Genomic DNA, 20433 nt, shown 5'->3' with positions numbered 1-20433 from the left:
TTCGAATACCTTGTATGTTTTATTCTTGTTGGTCAATGCATCTGTTTTTGACTGATTCTCTGCTGCTATCTATTCTATAATAAAATTCTTTGTAAAAGAAAATATAAAGGAAAACAGACTGAATATTTTAAATGTTTCTCTGCAAAGCAGACCCGAGTCGGTAAGATCGTGCACGCACCTCATTTCAGTGTTGGCACCCATAGGACTGAGACAGGCCTATAGTTAGTTAGTTAGGGTCTCTGTTTGTGTCAGGCCGCAAGTGTTGTTACTGATCATTGGAAGGACTCCACAACTTAAAGTGACATTTCACATTGGAGAGCTGATAAAATCCTACAAACTCAAGGCAGACTGGCGTTTTGCTCAGAAGGAATACTCAGGCACGTGCTACAGGACCAGTTATGGGAGGGGGAATACTGTAGATTTGTGTAAGATTGTAAGCTGTTGTGCTGCACCGCAGGCTGGCCCATACCGTACACCCATACACCGATTCCTGCTCTGTAGGGTAATAACAGGTAAGGTGTGGCAGCTTATTAGTGCCCCCCAGTAGGTAAATTACTACACTTTCTACCTTCATCCATCAGGAGGCGCCGTGCTGTGCAGCACAAGAGTCTCAGCCTTTGGGCTGGGTGTATGTAAATATATTGTATGTTCCAGCATTTGTGGTTTTGTTTATTTGCCACATCTAAGTAAAATTCTGTTGTGACAAAAGCTGGTGTTGGGATTGCTTTCCTCGTTCGTGACTTCACTGTATCCTGGGGAGCCCACCCCGGTACACGGCTTACATACTACTCAGTATCAGTCTGCAAAAGTGTATTTGCTTTGGAAGAATGAATCCCCTCTAATGTTGGGTGTCCTACATGTGTGGATGTTGCTGTGTTATATAAAACTATTAGAATCCTTTTTCTCATTTTAGAATGGGGTGCCTTTTAAAATTATGGACAGTCTTGAGGCACCCCATTTTAGAATAGGGTGCCTCGGGACTGTCCATAATTATAAAGGGTGCCTCAGGACTGTCCATAATTTTAAAGGGTGCCTCGGGACTGTCCATAATATTAAAGGGTGCCTCGGGACTGTCCATAATTTTAAAGGGTGCCTTGACCGAAAAAAGGTTGAGAAACACTGCACTAGAGGGCATGCACAAGAACCACAAGGGGTGGCCATTTTCAAATGACCTCCTGCTCTTAGGAAGTAGCAGGCCGGTCATTTATGTAAAACAGCCAGATGGCAATTGGCTAAATAAATGTAAAAAGTATAAACTATCATTTTTTTTTCCATGCAAGGAAGATGGAGGAATGCTCGAACAATACCAAAAACGTGTTCTATATTTCAGCTTTTTCCATCTCTAAAACTGGACAATGTCTCCTTCTCACTGCAGTTCTGTTTATGTATTTGGTGACTATCCTGGGAAACATGACCATTGTTCTACTGGTGGGTCTGGTTCCCCGGCTCCATACTCCAATGTATTTCTTCTTGAGTAATCTTGCTGTTAGTGATGTTATATTAGTTTCAGCTACTCTTCCAAAACTTCTCTCCATACTCCTAACACATGTCCATTGGATGTCTTTCTCTGCCTGTATGACTCAGGTGTACTTCTTCACATGGTCCGGTGCTTCTGATATATTTCTTCTGACCTCCATGTCCTATGACCGATACGTAGCAATCTGTAAGCCATTACAATATTCCTTACTGATGAGTAAAGATGTATGCCTTTCATTGGCTCTGTCAACTTTGCTAATATCTGTGACTTATGCAGCAGTAAAGGTGTTATCCACGTCTCTATTATCCTTCTGTCTCACACAAAAGGTTGACCATTTCTTTTGTGATGTGAAAGAACTGTATGCAATATCCTCTAGTGATGTTACAGGCAGAAACATACTTCTGTTATGTGAGGACTTACTGTTTGCAGCTTTTCCTTTCTTGCTCATTCTGACTTCCTACGTATTCATCATCTCCACCATACTGAAAATTAATTCCTCGGAGGGACGACTGAAAGCTTATTCCAGTTGCACCTCCCACCTCACCACGGTAATATTATTCTATGGTCCAGCCATTGTAATTTACGGCAAACCAGAGTCTGAAGGTTCTAAGGAGCTGGACAAGTTGCTGGCCTTGCTTTACACGGTTGTGGTCCCAATGCTCAACCCATTTGTCTACTCTTTGAGGAACAAAGATATTTTGAAGGCTTTAAGAAGTATAAAAAGAAAGTCAACACACTTCTGAATGCTCCTGATTATACTGTAAATGTTTGCATTATTGTTTTCAAGTATCTTTCATTATCATTTTCACAAATGGTTGACTAACCCTAAGGATTACAACTTGTGTTTTTTTTTTTTTGTATGGTTGAACTGGATGGACTTTTGTCTTTTTTCAGCCAGACTAACTATATAACTATGTAATCCTGTATGTCTTCAGGATATGTTTATGTGCCTATTGTTAATGGAGAAATACAGCCAAAGCTCATTTGGCTGTACTTCTCCTGTGGATCACAGGAGTGCAGTTTGTTCTGCACTCCTGTGACCCATTTTTAGCTGACAATGAGCTGAAGTCCTCTGTTGGCAGATGTCAAGGCTGGGGAAAGATCACCCCAAAGACCGGAGCGGTACCTGGCTCTGCCTCTCAGCGATCCACTGAGAGCCTGAGCCAGCCGCTCCCTCCCTCTACACAGCCCAGCACTCCAGTGGGGGGGGGAACAGACAGCGGTGACAGTCTCTGCTCACAGGGGGGGTGAGAACTCAGTGATCAGTGGTCATGTGATCGCTGAGTCCTCACAGCATCAGACCGATGCTACATGCACCTAGGGAAGTATGATTTTTTAAAAAAAAGGAAATCCCACAATTCTCTTGTAACTTCTTCATTACTGAATGATTGTAACAGACTTTGTCAATGCAATAACATGTATTGAACCACAAAAAGAAAGAGGAACGTGATTTTCATTAAATCATTTTCCAGCAGTTACTTTAGCTAATCCATTTTATCACAGTCAATATATTGTAACATGGATTCAGCAAGGCGTCTTCAGGAATTTATTCCATGCTTTTTTTAGAGCATTTTGCGTCTTTTACTGCTCTGTCAGACATACATTTTTGCTCATGAACCACCGAATCCACTGCAGTCCAAAAAGATTCAGATTCTGACACTGATGTGCAGATTTCCTGATCCTGTCCCATTATCACCTCAATTTCCCATTCTTGCTAGCAGATGAAATTCTGCCATTTTTTCAAATTACATGCCTGGGAGATGCATTTAAGTGATATGAAACTCATGGGGCTTGGTTTAATACAGACAAATAGACTGTGTACTTTGCAAGTGTGGTTGCTCCTGAGCTTAGTAGATGAGAAGAAGCTTCACTTTACAAACAATACCCACTCCCATGCAAGGAAAAATAAAGCATTCTTGCTTGTATATGATTGGATGTTGGAAGTCAGCAGCACTTTACCTCATTTAATAAGCTGTGGAACAACTGCACTTTGGCAGAGTGCACAATCTATTTGCCTTTAATAAATCAACCCCTTAGTTTTTTTATGCACGTTGAGAAACCGATTTAACAGCTGACTTGTGCAGAGGTGCAGTGCGGTGCGGCAGCTGTAATTACACAGATTCCGGTTGTAGTAAACAGAACTTATAATAATGTCAGAGTTAAACTTTACATACAGCCTGGGTGGAAGATGGCCGACCAGGAACACTTACAGGTTGTAATGGCAGTGTAGAACAGAGTGGGTCTTGGATACGCCAACAGCATCTGTCCTAGAGGGTGGAATGTGGCCTGGCTGGTCTGCACCCAATCAGGAGGATTCCAGAAGGATGGCTTGTCCCCAGCCTGTCCCTATTCATCTGGAACCTTTCCCTATCACTGTTCACTTTTCCTGACAGACGGGTGACCTGTCCCTACATTAACCACTTGCAAAATGTACACCAAGCCTGGGGGCCAGAGTCCTAAGTAGACTCTGCCTGTCCCAAGATCGGGGTGACAACATCCAACTGGATTGCTTCTCCAGTGACCCAGGAAACCATAGAGGAGCTTGCTCCTCTTGACTTCCTCTCCTTATGCAATGCCGCTGGATTGAGCACTAACTTCAGTGGAGAATATAGACTGCACCGGCCAACATCCTGAGTATGCAGCTTCGTTATCCATGTATCCTTAATCCATGCCTATATACCAGCTATGCTGGTGCCATGACTGATGCCCCAGATTTGCTGTTTCAGGGTAGCCCAAGCTGTTGAGCTCTGTGTATCAGACCCAAGGATATTACTGGCATGTCCCAGAGGAGCATTGCCATTGGATGGAATAGACTGATACCCCCTCCATCCCTCTGTGAGCTGCACCAAGATGACATCCTGCTTCACTAATGTTGTTCCTCTCCCTCACTTTCCTCCTCTTCTATATGTAGCGCACCCCCTAAAGAGCCACTGGTAAATTTAGTTCCATTCCTTCATATAAAGCACACACAGCCATGCACACAGCATTTTCTTCACTATTCCACTGGCTTGAAGGAACAGTCTAGAGGTCTCTTTTTTAGGGTTTTATTGGAATATTGAACTTGGATGACGTGAGGGGAGCATGAGATACCCCAAAAACTGGTGAAGTGAACAATTTGAGGCCTTCTTAACTATCTTGCTGAACTGTACAAAAAATGTCCCACAGAATCTCTATGTTGTCGGTGACTATGACTTCTCCCAGAGACCAGAAGCTACACACAATCACTGACTTCCCAGCACTTGGATCATTTACTCACACAGCCACAGAATCATGGGTTGCCTTCTTTCAATATCCACCAAGCTCTCCTCAGTGAAGGAGATGAAGGCTCACACCACCATAGGACAGCTGGACTTTTTCCCCCAAGGGACAATGGGGAATCTTCTACCATATATGGTGGTCATGCCTGATGGCCCAGCAATTTTGGACCACTATCTTTTCATTTTTGACTACATTGTTATGCCATGCGGTCCCCCTTATAAGGGAATAAGACCTTCTTTGTAAAAAAAAACCCCTTGGTCTTCTAAAAATGTACTCAATTGAAAAATGTTCAGTTGAAATTCATGATCCATGTCCTTAGTGATGCTAAGCAGAAATTTGTTAAAGCATGGAAAACCTCCACTCTTTCCTACAGCCGAAACTAAATCCAGAAGCATGCTGAGTATGCTACATGAAAAAGTAGAGGCCAGGGTATCTGATACAATGCAAAAATACTCAGTAGTTTGATATCCTTGGTTTTCATATTTCCTTCCGGAACTGATGGTATACTATATGGACCGTAGGCTTGGGTAGAAAAGGGTCCCTCAACCTATCTCTCTTTCCCTTAGACCTGATCCTTTTTCCCTACTTTCCTTCCTCCAATCCCTACCCAATGACCCATCAATAAGATAGGAATTATATGGACTGCTCAGTCAATACACTTTAGTATGTTCCTGATTATGGAGTAAATAACCGGTAAAGTGTTGGAAGCTATCTTCAGGGATTTTGGTCAATGCTTTCTTGACAGCATCATATGAATTTTGCAGTTTTGTAAGCCATACATTTTTGCCATGGACTGTCTATTCCAAATCAGTTCAAAAAATCCAAATTCTGGCACATCCATTTGTATGTGAGAGCAGAAACTGAAATTAAACAATGTAATGGTTTTCCATTGTTTGGTTGTTCAGATTTCCTGACCCTGTGCCATTATCACTTCAATTTCCTGGTATTACCTGGAAGAGGAAATAGGAAAAGCACCAGTTCTTCAAACTACATGCTTGGACGATGCCTTTAAAGCAATAGCTCCAAGCCATTTCTGGAACTTTTTGTTTACATTTTAAAATCAGTGTTTTTTACTAGAAAGCCCCCAAACATTATATATTTTTTAAAGCAGAGGCCCTAGAGAAAAAATGTGGTGGTTTTTGCATTTTTTTAATGTCACATGGTATTTTCACGGTTCATGGTGTTTGAAATGCAATTTTTGGGAAAAAAACACTTTTTTGAATTTTATTAAAAAAAACCCACAATACATAACCCAATTTTTTGTAAAAGATGATGTTATGCCGGGTAAATAGATACCAAACATGTCATGCTTTTAAATTGTGCACACCCGTGCAACGGCAACAAACTGCGTAACTTTTATTAATCTAAGGCGACGCTTCAAAAGCCTTCACAGGTCACCACTTTAGATTTACAGAGGTCTGGTGCTAGAATTACTGCCCATGATCTTACGATCGTGGTGATAACTCACATGTGTGGGATGATCACTGTTTGCATGAATGCGGGATGGACGCTTTCGTTCGCCTTTACGCCTGAGCTTGGGGAGGCGGGGTCATTTTAATTTTTGTTTAATTATTATAATTTTTTTATCTTTTATATTTACATTTTCACTTTAATTTTTTGTATCACTATTACTGCTGTCACAAGAAATGTAAACATGCCCTGTGACAGCAATAGACACGTGATTGGTATTTTGTGGAATGATCTGGGGTCTATGAGAACCTAAATCCCTTCTCTGCATTTGAAAGCATTCAAAACACCAAGATCACTGTTTTTGAAATCTTTCAGATTTTTAAAAAAGTTGCCAAACGTTTCCGGGTAAACCGAAAGTGATGTCAGGTCATTGCTTCCGGTTTACAATAAAGGAGAGTAGATCAAAGGTGATTCCGGCTTTGTTCGGCTCTCCGGAGAGCCGGCGAACACGCTGCCTGGTCACTTGGGACTCCTGGTGGGACAGGGGATCCTAACAGAATGGCAGGAGGTGGCAATCGAGTGGCTACCAGCTGCTCTGATTGCTTGTACAAGAGAGCCGACCACTGGCTCTAAAAAACGGTACGGGAATGACATACTGCTTCACTGATGTTTTGCCATTCCCTCACTTTCTTCCTTTACTACATCTGGCACCCAGGCACAGTCTGCCCCCTCATCATCCTCATGTTACTCATTGATGAGATGAAGCCCATTTGGTAGTAAGCTGCAGCTGCAGGAACACCAATGGTAATTGCTTCTCCCTGACTGTCATCCCTTCCTCTATTCTCCAGGAGCTCTCTTCCTCAATTCCTCATAAAATTCATTTCTGTGTAGCTACTCTTCAGCAAGCTACTGATAGTGTGTCCAAATAATTCAGCTGCCTCCTCAAAGCTAGTTTTCAAGACAACGTCAAGATTAGCTGTAGAATAGAAGAAAGATGATGAGCTACTCTGTGCCTGTAGGGAGAAGGAGGAAGATGATGAGGAAGGCTTGGTTATCCAGTCTACCATCTTTTCCACATGCTCTGGACTTACCGCTGCATTGACCCAAGAATTTAGTACCTAAGAAAGAAAAGAGTGCATTTTCAGCTGCTGATGAGCTGCTTTGTTCCTGTGGGAAGGAGGAAGATGATGATGAAGGCTTTCCAAGTTTAATTCAGCGTCTCTGTGTAAAATAACCAGTGATACTAATATTTCCTTTCTGAATATTCTTCTTCAAGTGCCAAAGAATCCTCTTCCTCCTTTTCCAAAATGGCCGCTCCTCAACTTCTGGTTTACGTCCGACATCACGCCCTGACGCGTTTCGTCGCTTCCAACTTCATCTGAGGCTCAGAAAAGGTTTTTTACACTGTTTGCCAGTCTTATATACGCTGAGACATCTTATTTTTCCTGTAAACACAATTTGATCATTAAAGGAGCTTTAACCCCATTATTGCCTACTACACTATGTTGGTTGTACTTTGTCACATGTTTTGATGCCATCTGAGAACTGGATGATCTATACAGCGAGAGGAGCCTCCATTTTTCTAAAGGCATACGGATCTTGTCATCTGAGGAGGAAGAGGATTCTTGGCACTTGTGGAAGAAGAATATTCACTGAGGAAATATTAGTATCACTGGTTATTTTACACAGAGACGCTGAATTAAAGTTGGACTGTTTTTGGACTTTCGGGGGTGAAAGTGTTTTTTTCATTTATTACATTTTGGTTTATTATTTTGTGATATCACCTAGTATTATACCGATACATTCACTCACTTAAATGATGAAGGCTTGGTTATCCAGTCTACCATCTTCTTCACATGCTCTGGACTTACGGCTGCATTGACCCAAGAATTCAGTACCTGCACAGCCCCCTACTAGTTGCGCAAGAAGAACATTTGCCTCTCCCTGTGGGCCTCCCAGACATGAGGAAAACTTTTATTACCAGTTTGGCAATAGGGGATTGAAGATATGGTGCTTTGGTAAACTGATTTTTGCAATAAATTGAACGTCAACAGAATTCAGTAATGTGCTGCTAAAAAAAAAGGGAAGCTCTGGATGTGTCAGCAACAAATTTATGCTGCTGACCTCCCCCTCAAAAAATAAAGAATCCTTTTAAAATTATATAGGAATATAGAAGTTCAATGGGAGAGTTGGCTTCAATATGGAAAGAGCTGGCACATTAACACACCTCCATTACTGGCCATACTTTGCTACCTGACCACAAGTCACAGGTTATGAAATAGATGACAGTAGTTGGGTTTGGGTGCAGAGGCAAATGAACTCAATAGTTTTCCTGAACGTAGAACATGCAAAGTTCAGATTGACCTCTACCTCAACCCCAACATGAATCATATCCCTAGTATTGGACAATCAGCATCTGCCTTGACAAATTCCATGGTGTTTAGTACAATAAAATGATTGAGCGTAGTAGTAAAGCTGGGGTATGACCTTGGCACCCATTAGAACCAAAGAGGATTTTTGGTTAATTAGCCAATGGTCTTCAACATTACAGAACAAGCCCAGCTGAATGTGACTAACTACTACAGTCAGTAATGGATATAATTTGTACAGTAGCAATTAGGGTGTCATCATCTTCTTTAGATGCATTGAGAGAAGGAATTGAAATGTTTGCTAAGCGCGTTCATACTGTAGTGAAGGGTTCTCCAAATTTTCCAAACAAAAGGCCAGATTACTGTCCTTCAGACATTACTGGGGACAGAGTGCAGCTAGTGGGAGTAGAAAATGCCATGGCACCATTGGAAACAAACAATGCCTCAGGCTTGGATGTCAGTGTGAGTAAGAAAATTACAAAGTGCCTGCGGACAGTAGGAGGAGGAATAGTGACCCATCATTGGTATTGGTGGAAGGAATAGTACCAATTGTTGGGATCAGTTGGAGGAATAGTGCCAGATCCCTGGTGTCAGCAGAAAGAATAATTCACCATTATTGGTGCCAATGTAAGGAATATTGCGCCTTTGCTGGTGTCAGTGGGAGGAATGGTTCCTTACTTTTGGTGTCAGTGAGAGGAATAGCACCCCATCAGTGACCATGGGAGGAATATTGCCTTGCATCAGTGGGAGGAATGATGCCCAAAGGGATAGATAAACAAAAGCAAAGGGACACATCTGCTCTGCAGACCATTGTCTAAAGACCACTGCTGAAGTATCATACTGTTCAGGTCAAGTGGGTCATAAGGTCTATCTCAGCTACACAATGCATTTTGATGACCACCTGGCCATAGTTCACAGACTAATTGTAGAACAAGTTATAGAAAGTTTATTTTATTTTTCACAATTTTGGAACACACTTTGCAGTTCGCAGGAAGGACATAAGACCCTTTATGGCGTCCCAGAGTACATTTTTAGGGTTCTTGGCTACAAGGCAACATAATTTTCTGTATCTAAGAGTCTTGTTTGTCCTGAAGACTGTTCTGGACTGACTGGAATCAGTCACTGGTAGGTAGGTGATTGTGTGGGTTGGTAGGGAGATGTCCCTGCAGTCGGTTGTGCCCAATGGTGCATACTAGTGGTAAACCCTCTTAGGCTTGGAATAATAGGAAAGGAGGAGCACCCAATGTCCCAAGGAATGTACTTTTGATGGTAGATTAGGAGGCATTTATTGAGAATAACAACAAGTACATCAAACCAACACATCTTTTCTCCTAAAACACGTTGGTTTGATGTTCCTGTCGTTATTCTCAATAAATGCCTCTTTTGGACATCAGGCACTCCTTCTTTCCTGTTATTCTAAGTATCTAAGAATCTGATCCTTTCTGAACCTGAGGCATCTGTTCCCATATGGAAGAAAAATATATCTGAAATATATTTTAAAAATTTTCTTCCCAAATATATTGACATATATTTGAAATGCTACAATTTTGGCCGTATTCAATATATTTCAAAATATATTTCAATTAAAAAAAAAAAAATCTATATATATATATATATATATATATATATATAGTATGTTTAAATGCATTTTTAATTACAAAATATATGAAAATATTTTTAAAAATACATTTCAAATATACTGTATGTCTTTAAAAATACAAATCTACATTTTTGGAATGCATTTACAAATATACGTAAAAAATATATGTTAAAATGACTTTTTTATATGTTAAAAAAATCTAAAGAATATATTTTAAAAATATATATATATTTAAAAATATATGTATTTTTAAATATGTCAATATATTTGGGAAGAATATTTTTAAAATATATTTCAAATATATTTTTCTTCCATATGGGTTGGGCATCATGAAAGACAACAGCACTCTCGGTAGTCACCACAAACCCAAATCCAGGTCACCTGACCCCGAATGCATCTAAAGGCAAGCTAGATTAGACTTTCTTATGAATCTGATTTTTTTTTTTCACTTTATTGTTTAATTCTCAAATGCATTCATTATTTTCAGTCAATTTTATTTTGTATCTAAATCCCATTGAGATGCCATCTATGTCCTCCCTTAAGCCACAGACGCTCTTTATATATCTCATCACCACATAGGCAGATATTTGTGATCTGATGAATATGTTACATGATGTCAGGTAACATTTGCTGTCCATACCAAACTAAAAGGTTAGGGAGGAAAAGGTTTCTAGCTATAACCCTCATTTCTAGTATAGGTACCTGAAGTAATTTGTGTTTAATCTCCTGAACACTTGACCTAAAATTCAGAGAGGAAGGCCATCAATATATTGTTGCATTGTGCAATATTGTCAGGCTAGAGCTCTGCATTAGCAGAATTTCAGCAGTCATTTTATCCTGCAGTAACCTGTCCAGTGGGTGAGTAACAGGATCATGATTTCAGGGGAAGGGGGTATTGAACTGTAGACATGGACATGTAGGAAGCCTGCTGCCATTAGGACATATTTGTGGAGCATTCAATGAATGTGGATTTCCAGGACTTCTCCAGAGCCTCTCCCATCCTATGGAACTCCCTACCCAATCTTTCAGACTGTCTCCTACTCTGTTCACCTTTAGGCGATCCCTGCAAACCCTTCTCTTCAGAAAAGAGTATCCAACCCCCACCTAACAAAAGCACGTTTTGTCCATCTTCTCATCCCCCACAGTTATTATTATTATACAGGATTTATGGCGCCAACAGTTTGCTCAGCACTTTACAATATAAAGGGAGAAAATACAGCAACAATACAGTTCAATACAAGAGGGATAGGAGGGCCCTGATCCTGGGAGCTTACAATCTAGGAGATTGTAAGACTATTAATAAACTTTGTTTCTCCTGACCCTCCCTTTTAGATTGTAAGCTCTAATGATCAGGGCCCTCTGATTCCTCACACATTGAATTGTATTGTAACTGTACTGTCTGCCCTCATGTTGTAAAGACATATATAAATCCTGAAAAATATTACTAATAATAATTGTTTTGTGAGTATTTATTAAGTTTGATTATGCAATCCCGAGGGTTTTATTTGCTTTCCATGTTTGTAATAGTTTTGCACATTTTAAGGCTCCATGCGTTTTTTTTTCAAGCTATAAAAATGCTGTTAACGTTTTTTAGTAGCGTTTTAGTAGTGTTTAGAAGCGTTTGGCATTTTTTTTCTGCTGAAAAAACACTCCAAAAAACTCTACAAAAACAATTTTTTTTCTTCTCCTAGACGCTAAAGCTCAAAAAACATTGATTTTTAAATATAGTTTAAATATTGATTTCCACAACTCTGCAATTTATACATGGATTAAAAGTGACTTCTAAATGAATAATCACAGTTACGCCTGAACATATTCTAACTGGTGCTGTATGTATATGTATTATTAATCTGTATTTTGGTTTTACTCTCTTTAGGGGGGTGGTAAGATCAGAATTATTTTTAGACAGGTTTTCCTGTGACACTGTCCACTTTGATCAGATTTATTGCTCAATCAATTTAGCTAATTTGTATATTTCATTAAATAACAATAATTTAAAGGCCGGATAAAGTCTCACAACTGTTTTGCTTATTTATAAACCTGCACTGCTGTATGTTATGATTTGCAACCAAATTTCACTTGCAAATGGCTAAAGTTGAAAATTTTAGTTTAAAAAAAACAAAAAAAACAGCACAAGGGACAGTACTTACATTTAATGAGAAGTAGCCGTGTGCTGGTGCTGGCTGTTCTATTTCAAATTTTCTGTCCTCAACCCCCCAACAGTAGTATGATACTTTGACTGGCAAGTACTCGGTCATGCTACATTGTACCCAAATTAATTTTATATAATTTTTTGGGGGAAAATGCACATTTATTCAGCAATGGGGGTTTTTTTTACAATATAAAGGAAACAGAGTGAATATTTAAAAATATTTCCCTTAGTTTCTGTTATAAAACTTTGCAATAAATCTTTATAAACAGCAAAATGTATTCCTTGGTTAAAAAAAAAAGTTTACAGTAAATTGTTTAGTCTGTGTAAAAGTTATAGAGTCTACAAACTATGATATTTATTTTTGAAATTTCTCAACCCAAAAAGAAAAAGTATAAACACCCCCCAAAATGATATGTTTATGGAAAGTCAACACCCCTCGGTTTTTAGTATGAGGCATAGTGAGTTTTGTGAAGTTGTAATAATTTGACACAATTTTTTTTTTTCACATACAACATTGACATATTTACAATTACACCCCAAAACACATTCTTCCACTCCTACCTTGTATGGGGATACAATATTTGTGAGACATTTCCTACCTAGATACATAGAGGTTCTCCCAAAGGAGCACCTTCAGGCTTTAAAGAAGTGAAAATAAGTCATCTCATTTCCTGAACAGCCAGAACAGTAGAAACACCCACATAATGACCACATTTTAGAAAGCACACCCTCTAATGTGTTTACTAAGAGGTATGGGGAGTCTTTTAGGGATCACAAGTTTTTGGAGGATGAGGTAAGAAAATGAAAATGTATTCTTTTACACAAAGTTGTCAATTAACAAAATATTTCTAACACACAGCATGTTCATACTTAGAATCACACCCAAAAATACATTCTGCTTCTCCTCCTGAATATGGGGATACCACACGTGAGAGAGTTTTTTTGCAGCCTAGCTACATAGAGGGGCCAAAATCCTAAGAGCACCTTCAGGCTTTCAAGGGGCAAAGGTTATGCATATAATTTCCTGACTACCTATCACTTTTCTCCCCGGAATGTATTGCACACCTGGTGCTTGCCTGATGCAATTCCGTAAGATGCTCAGTGCTTGCTAACATAGTATCCCCTTTATTCTCGGACCAGAGGTAGTAGTAATTGAACCACTACCTTTCTTAGGTTTATACTCAGAATCTGAATCTAACTGTGAGATCGGTACCGGTGTTGCAGTAATCAGAACACTATTGCTTTCCCACACTGGCACTGGTGGGGCGGCAATCAGGAACGCTGTTGCAGGCTTACAATGCTCTGGTGACACTGGCACTGATAAGCACCAATGTTGCTGGCTGCACTGGTCTGGTGACACTGAAACTGGCCTGGTGGCTTTTAGGGAATGTATTGCTGGGTAATACTGGGACTGTTGTGGCTACCATTCTGGGACAATGTGGTTGGCTGCACTGATCTGGTGACAATGGGAAAGGTTTAACTAATGATCAGGGACACTGTGGCCAGCTTAGTGCGCTGTACAAAATGCTGATGCTAATTAATGTCGGTAAAACTCTATTGTCTTTCATAGCTGATCAGAGTATGAAAGGAAACAGAGAGCAAAATGCAGGCCTTGTTTACATTTATGATTGCTGTAATTGGTCAAAGTGATGACTTGTTCAGGGCCTATCTGATTGGCTCTGTACCTACACTTTGTGATCTGCTGTGTCTATTGGATATAACGATTATAGAGTGTACTCATGCACACACTAGAGCAGCCTTCCTCAACCAGGGTGCTCAGGCACCCTGGGGTGCCTTAAGGTTTCTTCAGGGGTGCCAAAGGTTTTCATTGTGCTCCATTAAGGCCTTCTAACTGCTGGCGTCCTAACGACCAATAACATCAGTTGATAAGGAGGATGTCAGCTACCTGCACAGCATCCTAGTTTGACCCTCCCCTGCCCCTCTCCACCAACGCTGAGGTTACAGTAGCTCAGTGATGGAGAAAAACTGAGGGAGAAGAGAAACACTGGAATACTAGTCAGGCAGTGTGCAAAAGTATATTTGCTTTGGAAGAATGAATCATGTGTAGATGTTGCTGCGTTATAGAAAACTATTAGAATCGTTTTTCTCATCTTTATAATGGGGTGCCTCAGGACTGTCCATAATTTTAAAGGGTGCCTCAGGACTCTCCATAATTGTAAAGCGTGCCCCAGGACTGTCCATAATTTTAAAGGGTGCCTCAGGACTGTCCATAATTTTAAAGGGTGCCTTGACTGATAAAAGGTTGAGAAACACTACACTAGAGGGCATGCACAAGAACCACAAAGGGTGGCCATTTTGAAATGATCTCCTGCCCTTAGGAAGTAGCAGGCCGGTCATTTATGTATAACAGTCAGATGGCAAGTGGTTCAATAAATGTAAAAAGTATAAACTATCATTTCTTTTTTTTCCATGCAAGGAAGATGGAGGAATGCTCGAACAATACCAAAAACGTGTTCTATATTTCAGCTTTTTCCATCTCTAAAATTGGACAATGTCTCCTTCTCACTGCAGTTCTATTGATGTATTTGGTGACTATCCTGGGAAACATGACCATTGCTCTACTGGTGGGTCTGGTTCCCCGGCTCCATACTCCAATGTATTTCTTCTTGAGTAATCTTGCTGTTAGTGATGTTATATATGTTTCAGTTACTCTTCCAAAACTTCTCTCCATACTCCTAACACATGACCATTGGATGTCTTTCTCTGCCTGTATGACTCAGGTGTACTTCTTCTCATTGTCAGCTGCTTCTGATATATTTCTACTGACCTCCATGTCCTATGACCGATACGTAGCAATCTGTAAGCCATTACAATATTCCTTACTGATGAGTAAAGATGTATGCCTTTCATTGGCTCTGTCCACTTGGCTAATATCTGTGACTTATGCAGCAGTAAATGTGTTGGCCGCATCTCTGTTATCCTTCTGTCTCACACAAAAGGTTGACCATTTCTTTTGTGATGTGAAGGAACTGTATGCAATATCCTCTAGTGATGTTACAGGCAGAAACATACTTCTGTTATGTGAGGACTTACTGTTTGCAGCTTTTCCTTTCTTGCTCATTCTGACTTCCTACGTATTCATCATCTCCACCATACTGAAAATTAATTCCTCGGAGGGACGACAGAAAGGTTATTCCAGTTGCACCTCCCACCTCACCACGGTAATATTATTCTATGGTCCAGGCATTGTAGTTTACGGCAAACCAGAGTCTGAAGGTTCTAAGGAGCTGGACAAGTTGCTGGCCTTGCTTTACACGGTTGTGGTCCCAATGCTCAACCCATTTGTCTACTCTTTGAGGAACAAAGATATTTTGAAGGCTATAAGAGGTATAAAAAGAAAGTCAACACGCTTTTGAATGTTCCTGATTATACTGTAAATGTTTCAGTATTGTTTTCAAATATCTTTCATTATCATTTTCACAAATGTTTGACTAATCCTAAGGATTGTAACCTTTTTTTTTTATGCTTGAACTGGATGGACTTTTGTGTTTTTTCAGCCAAACTAACTATGTAACTATGTAATCCTTTATGTCTTCTGAATATGTTTATGTGCCTATTGTTAATGGAGAAATACAGCCAAAGCTCATTTGGCTGTACTTCTCCTGTGGATCACAGGAGTGCAGTTCATTCTGCACTCCTATGACCAGGGGCGGACTGACAATTCATGGGGAGCCCGGGCAATAGGGGTTCATGAGGCCCCTATGTCCTTGCCCAAACTCAAAAAAGCCTATGAAAAAGGTACCAGGGGCATCTCATAGGGCCCCCTACTGAGCCTGGGCCCTTGGGCAGTGACCGAGTCTCCAAATGGTCAGTCCACCCCTGCCTGTGACCCATTTTCAACTGACAGCGGGCTGATGCCTTCTGTTGGCAGATGTCAAGGCTGGGGAAAGATCACCCCATAGACCGGAGCGGTACCTGGCTCAGCCTCTCAGTGATCCACTGAGCGCCTGAGCCAGTCGCTCCCTCCCCCTCCACAGCCCAGCACTCCAGTGGAGGGAGCAGACAGTGTTGACAGTCTCTGCTCACAGCGGGAGTGATCAGTGGTCATGCGATCGCTGAGTTCTCACAGCATCAGACCGATGCTACATCCACCTAGGGAAGTGTGATTACAATTCTCTTGTAACTTCTTCATTACTGAATGATTGTAACAGACTTTGTCAATGCAATAAAATATATTGAACCACAAAAAGAAAGAGGAACGTGATTTTCATTAAATCATTTTCCAGCAGTTACTTTAGCTAATGCATTTTATCATAGTCAATATATTGTAACATGGATTCAGCAAGGCGTCTTCAGGAATTTATTCCATGCTTTCTTTAGAGCATTTTGCGGCTTTTACTGCTCTGTCAGACATACATTTTTGCCATGAACCATCGAATCCACTGCAGTTCCAAAAGATTCAGATTCTGACACTGATGTGCAGATTTCCTGATCCTGTCCCATTATCACCTCAATTTCCCATTCTTGCTAGCAGATGAAATTCTGCCATTTTTTCAAATTACATGCTTGGGAGATACATTTAAGTGATGTGAAACTCATGGGGCTTGATTTAATACAGACAAATAGACTGTGTATTTTACAAGTGCGGTTGCTCCAGAACTTAGTAAATGAGAAGAAGCTTCACTTTACAAACAATACCCACTCCCATGCAAGGAAAAATAAAGCATTCTTGCTTGTATATGATTGGATGATGGAAGTCAGCAGTGCTTTACCTCATTTAATAAGCTCTGGAACAACTGCACTTTGGCAGAGTGCACAATCTATTTGCCTTTAGTAAATCCTCCCCTTAGTTTTTTTATGCACGTTCAGAAACTGATTTAACAGCTGACTTGTGCAGAGGTGCAGTGCGGTGCGGCAGCTGTAATTACACAGATTCCGGTTGTAGTAAACAGAACTTATATTAATGTCAGAGTTCTACTTTACATACAGCCTGGGTGGAAGATGGCCGACCAGGAACACTTACAGGTTGTAATGGCAGTGTAGAACAGAGTGGGTCTTGGATACGCCAACAGCATCTGTCCTAGAGGATGGAATGTGCCCTGACTGGTCTGCGCCCAATCGGGAGGATTCCAGAAGGATTGCTTGTCCCCAGCCTGTCAGGGCTCCAGAGTATGACCAGAGGTATGTGAACTGACGCAGGGAAACGCAGGCTTCAGATATGTTATAAACAATATAATTTATTAACACTAACAATACATAAACGCAGTGCAATACTAAAACATAATACAGTGCAAACAAACCAAACCAAACCACCCACAGATAACAATACATACAATGCAAGCGAGTCAGGCAGGCCGGGTCAATAACAATCGGGCAGGTAGGAACAGGAGTAGCAGGCAGAGAGTAGTCAGGTCACGAGCCGGGTACAGCAACTAACGGGCAGGTAGGTACAGCGGGTCAGGCAGAGAATGGTTGGGGTCACAAGCCAGGGATCAAACAGGAGAAGTCAGCAGAGGTCCGGATCAGGCAGGGTCAGCAACGAATCAGTCAGACAGGAACAGGAACAGGGATGCAGGTAACAAGATACAGGGGCCCATAGAAAAACACACACCAAGGCACAGACTGCAGGTCTGGCCATCCCTTAAAAACACCTGTAATCAGCCTCAGGTGTCTTGGCTGACTGCAGGGTTGAGTCTCTGATTGCTGAGAGCACCCGCTAGCCAGCCCTGGTACTGCAGCCCACAAGGCAGGTGAGTCCCACCATTATTGGCAAGTCCATTCCTGACACAGCCTGTCCTTATTCATCTGCAACCTTTCCCTATCACTGTTCACTTTCCCTGACAGACGGGTGACCTGTCCCTACACTAACCACTTGCAAAATGTACACCAAGTCCTAAGTAGACTCTGCCTGTCCCAAGATGGATGCCAGAGTCACATGGGGTGACAACATCGAACTGAATTGCTTCTCCAGTGACCCAGGAAACCATAGAGGAGCTTGCTCCTCTTGACTTCCTCTCCTTATGCAATGCCGCTGGATTGAGCACTCACTTCAGTGGAGAATATAGACTGCACCTGCCAACATCCTGAGTATGCAGCTTCTTTACCCCTTAATCCATGCCTATATACCAGCTATGCTGGTGCCATGACTGATGCCCCAGATTTGCTGTTTCAGGGTAGCCCAAGCTGTTGAGCTCTGTGTATCAGACCCAAGGATATTACTGGCATGTCCCGGAGGAGCAGTACCATTCAATGGAATAGACAAATACCCCCTCCATCCCTCTGTGAGCTGCACCAAGATGACATCCTGCTTCACTAATGTTGTTCCTCTCCCTCACTTTCCTCCTCTACTATATGTAGCGCACCCCCTAAAGAGCTGCTGGTAAATTTAGTTCCATTCCTCCATTTAAAGCACACAGAGCCATGCACACAGCATTTTCTTCACTCTTCCACTGGCTTGAAGGAACAGTCTAGGGGTCTCTTTTTAGGGTTTTATTGGAATATTGAACTTGGATGAGGTGAGGGGAGCATGAGATGCCCCAAAAACTGGTGAAGTGAACAATTTGAGGACTTCTTAACTACCTTGCTGAACTGTACAAAAAATGTCCCAATGTCCCACAGAATCTCTATGTTGACGGTGACTATTACTTCTCCCAGAGACCAGAAGCTAAACACAATAACTGACTTCCCAGCACTTGGATCATTTACTCACACAGCCACAGAATCATGGGTTGCCTCATTCCGATATCCACCAAGCTCTCCTCAGTGAAGGAGATGAAGGCTCACACCACCATAGGACAGCTGGACACTTTCCCCAATGGACAATGCGGAATCTTCTATCATATACGGTGGTCATGCCTGATGGCCCAGCAATTTTGGACCACTATTTTATCATTTCTGACTACATTGTTATGCCAGGCGGTCTCCCTTATAAGGGAATAAGACCTTCTTTGTATATAACCCCTTGGTCTTCTAAAAATGTACTCAATTGAAAAATGTTCAGTTGAAATTCATGATCCATGTCCTTAGTGATGCTAAGCAGAAATTTGGTAAAGCATGGAAAACCTCCACTCTTTTCTACAGCCAAAACTAAATCCAGAAGCATGTTGAGTATACTACATGAAAAAGTAGAGGCCAGGGTATCCGATACAATGCAAAAATACTCAGTAGTTTGATACCCTTGGTTTTCACATTTCCTTCCGGAACTGATGGTATACTATATGGACCATAGGCTTGGGTAGACAAGGGTCCCTCAACCTATCTCTCTTTCCCTTAGACCTGATCCTTTTTCCCTACTTTCCCTCCTCCAATCCAGACCCAATGACCCATCAATAAGATAGGAATTATATGGACTGCTCAGTCAATACAGTTTTGTATGTTCCTGATTATGGAGTAAATAATCGGCAAAGTGTTGGAAGCTATCTTCAGGGATTTTGGTCAATGCTTTCTTGACAGCATCATATGAATTTTGCAGTTTTGTAAGCCATACATTTTTGCCATGGACTGTCTATTCCAAATCAGTTCAGAAAATCCAAATTCTGGCACATCCATTTGTATGTGAGAGCAGAAACTGAAATTAAACAATGTAATGTTTTTCCATTGTTTGGTTGTGCAGATTTCCTGACCCTGTGCCATTATCACTTCAATTTCCTGCTATTACCTGGAAGAGGAAATAGGAAGAACACCAGTTCTTCAAACTATATGCTTGGAAGATGCCTTTAAAGCAATAGCTCCAAGCCATTTCTGGCACTTTCTGTTTACATTTTACAATCAGTATTTTTTACTAGAAAACCCCCAAACATTATAGATTTTTTAAAACAGAGGCCCTAGAGAAAAAAGTGGTGGTTTTTGCATTTTTTTAATGTCACATGGTATTTTCACAGTTAATGGTTTTTGAAATGCAATTTTTGGGAAAAAAAAACACTTTTTCGAATTTTATAAAAAAAAACCCACAATACATAACCAAATTTTTTGTAAAAGATGATGTTATGCCGGGTAAATAGATACCAAACATGTCATGCTTTTAAATTGTGCACGCCCGTGCAATGGCAACAAACTGAGTAACTCTTACTAATCCTAGGTCAAAAGCCTTTACAGGTCACCACTTTAGATTTACAGAGGTCTGGTGCTAGAATTACTGCCCATGATCTTACGATCGCGGTGATAACTCACATGTGTGGGACCGACGCTTGCGTTCGCCTTTGCGCCT

The 20433-nt window shown here is 41.0% G+C and overlaps 2 protein-coding genes across 2 annotated transcripts; both read left to right on the top strand.

Annotated features, from left to right (window-relative positions):
* The first annotated feature begins 1284 nt into the window (after positions 1 to 1284).
* LOC149451196 (olfactory receptor 1E16-like) lies at positions 1285 to 2965 on the top strand. The gene is made up of 2 exons (XM_089690921.1): positions 1285 to 2204; positions 2914 to 2965. Exons 1-2 carry the CDS (start codon positions 1285 to 1287, stop codon positions 2963 to 2965), a joined length of 972 nt encoding a protein of 323 aa, XP_089547047.1.
* Positions 2966 to 14707: 11742 nt separating this feature from the next.
* LOC149451195 (olfactory receptor 1J21-like) lies at positions 14708 to 16462 on the top strand. Its single transcript, XM_089690906.1, has one exon. It carries the CDS (start codon positions 14708 to 14710, stop codon positions 15641 to 15643), a length of 936 nt encoding a protein of 311 aa, XP_089547032.1. The 3' UTR covers positions 15644 to 16462.
* The last annotated feature ends 3971 nt before the right edge of the window (positions 16463 to 20433 follow it).

This window comes from Staurois parvus, unplaced genomic scaffold (genome assembly GCF_062004578.1).
Source record: "Staurois parvus isolate SC_StPar_1 unplaced genomic scaffold, SC_StPar_1.0 ptg000547l, whole genome shotgun sequence".
Classification (NCBI taxonomy): domain Eukaryota; kingdom Metazoa; phylum Chordata; class Amphibia; order Anura; family Ranidae; genus Staurois; species Staurois parvus.
Note: the sequence above shows the minus strand (reverse complement) of the source record. Positions and strands in the feature narration are given on the sequence as shown.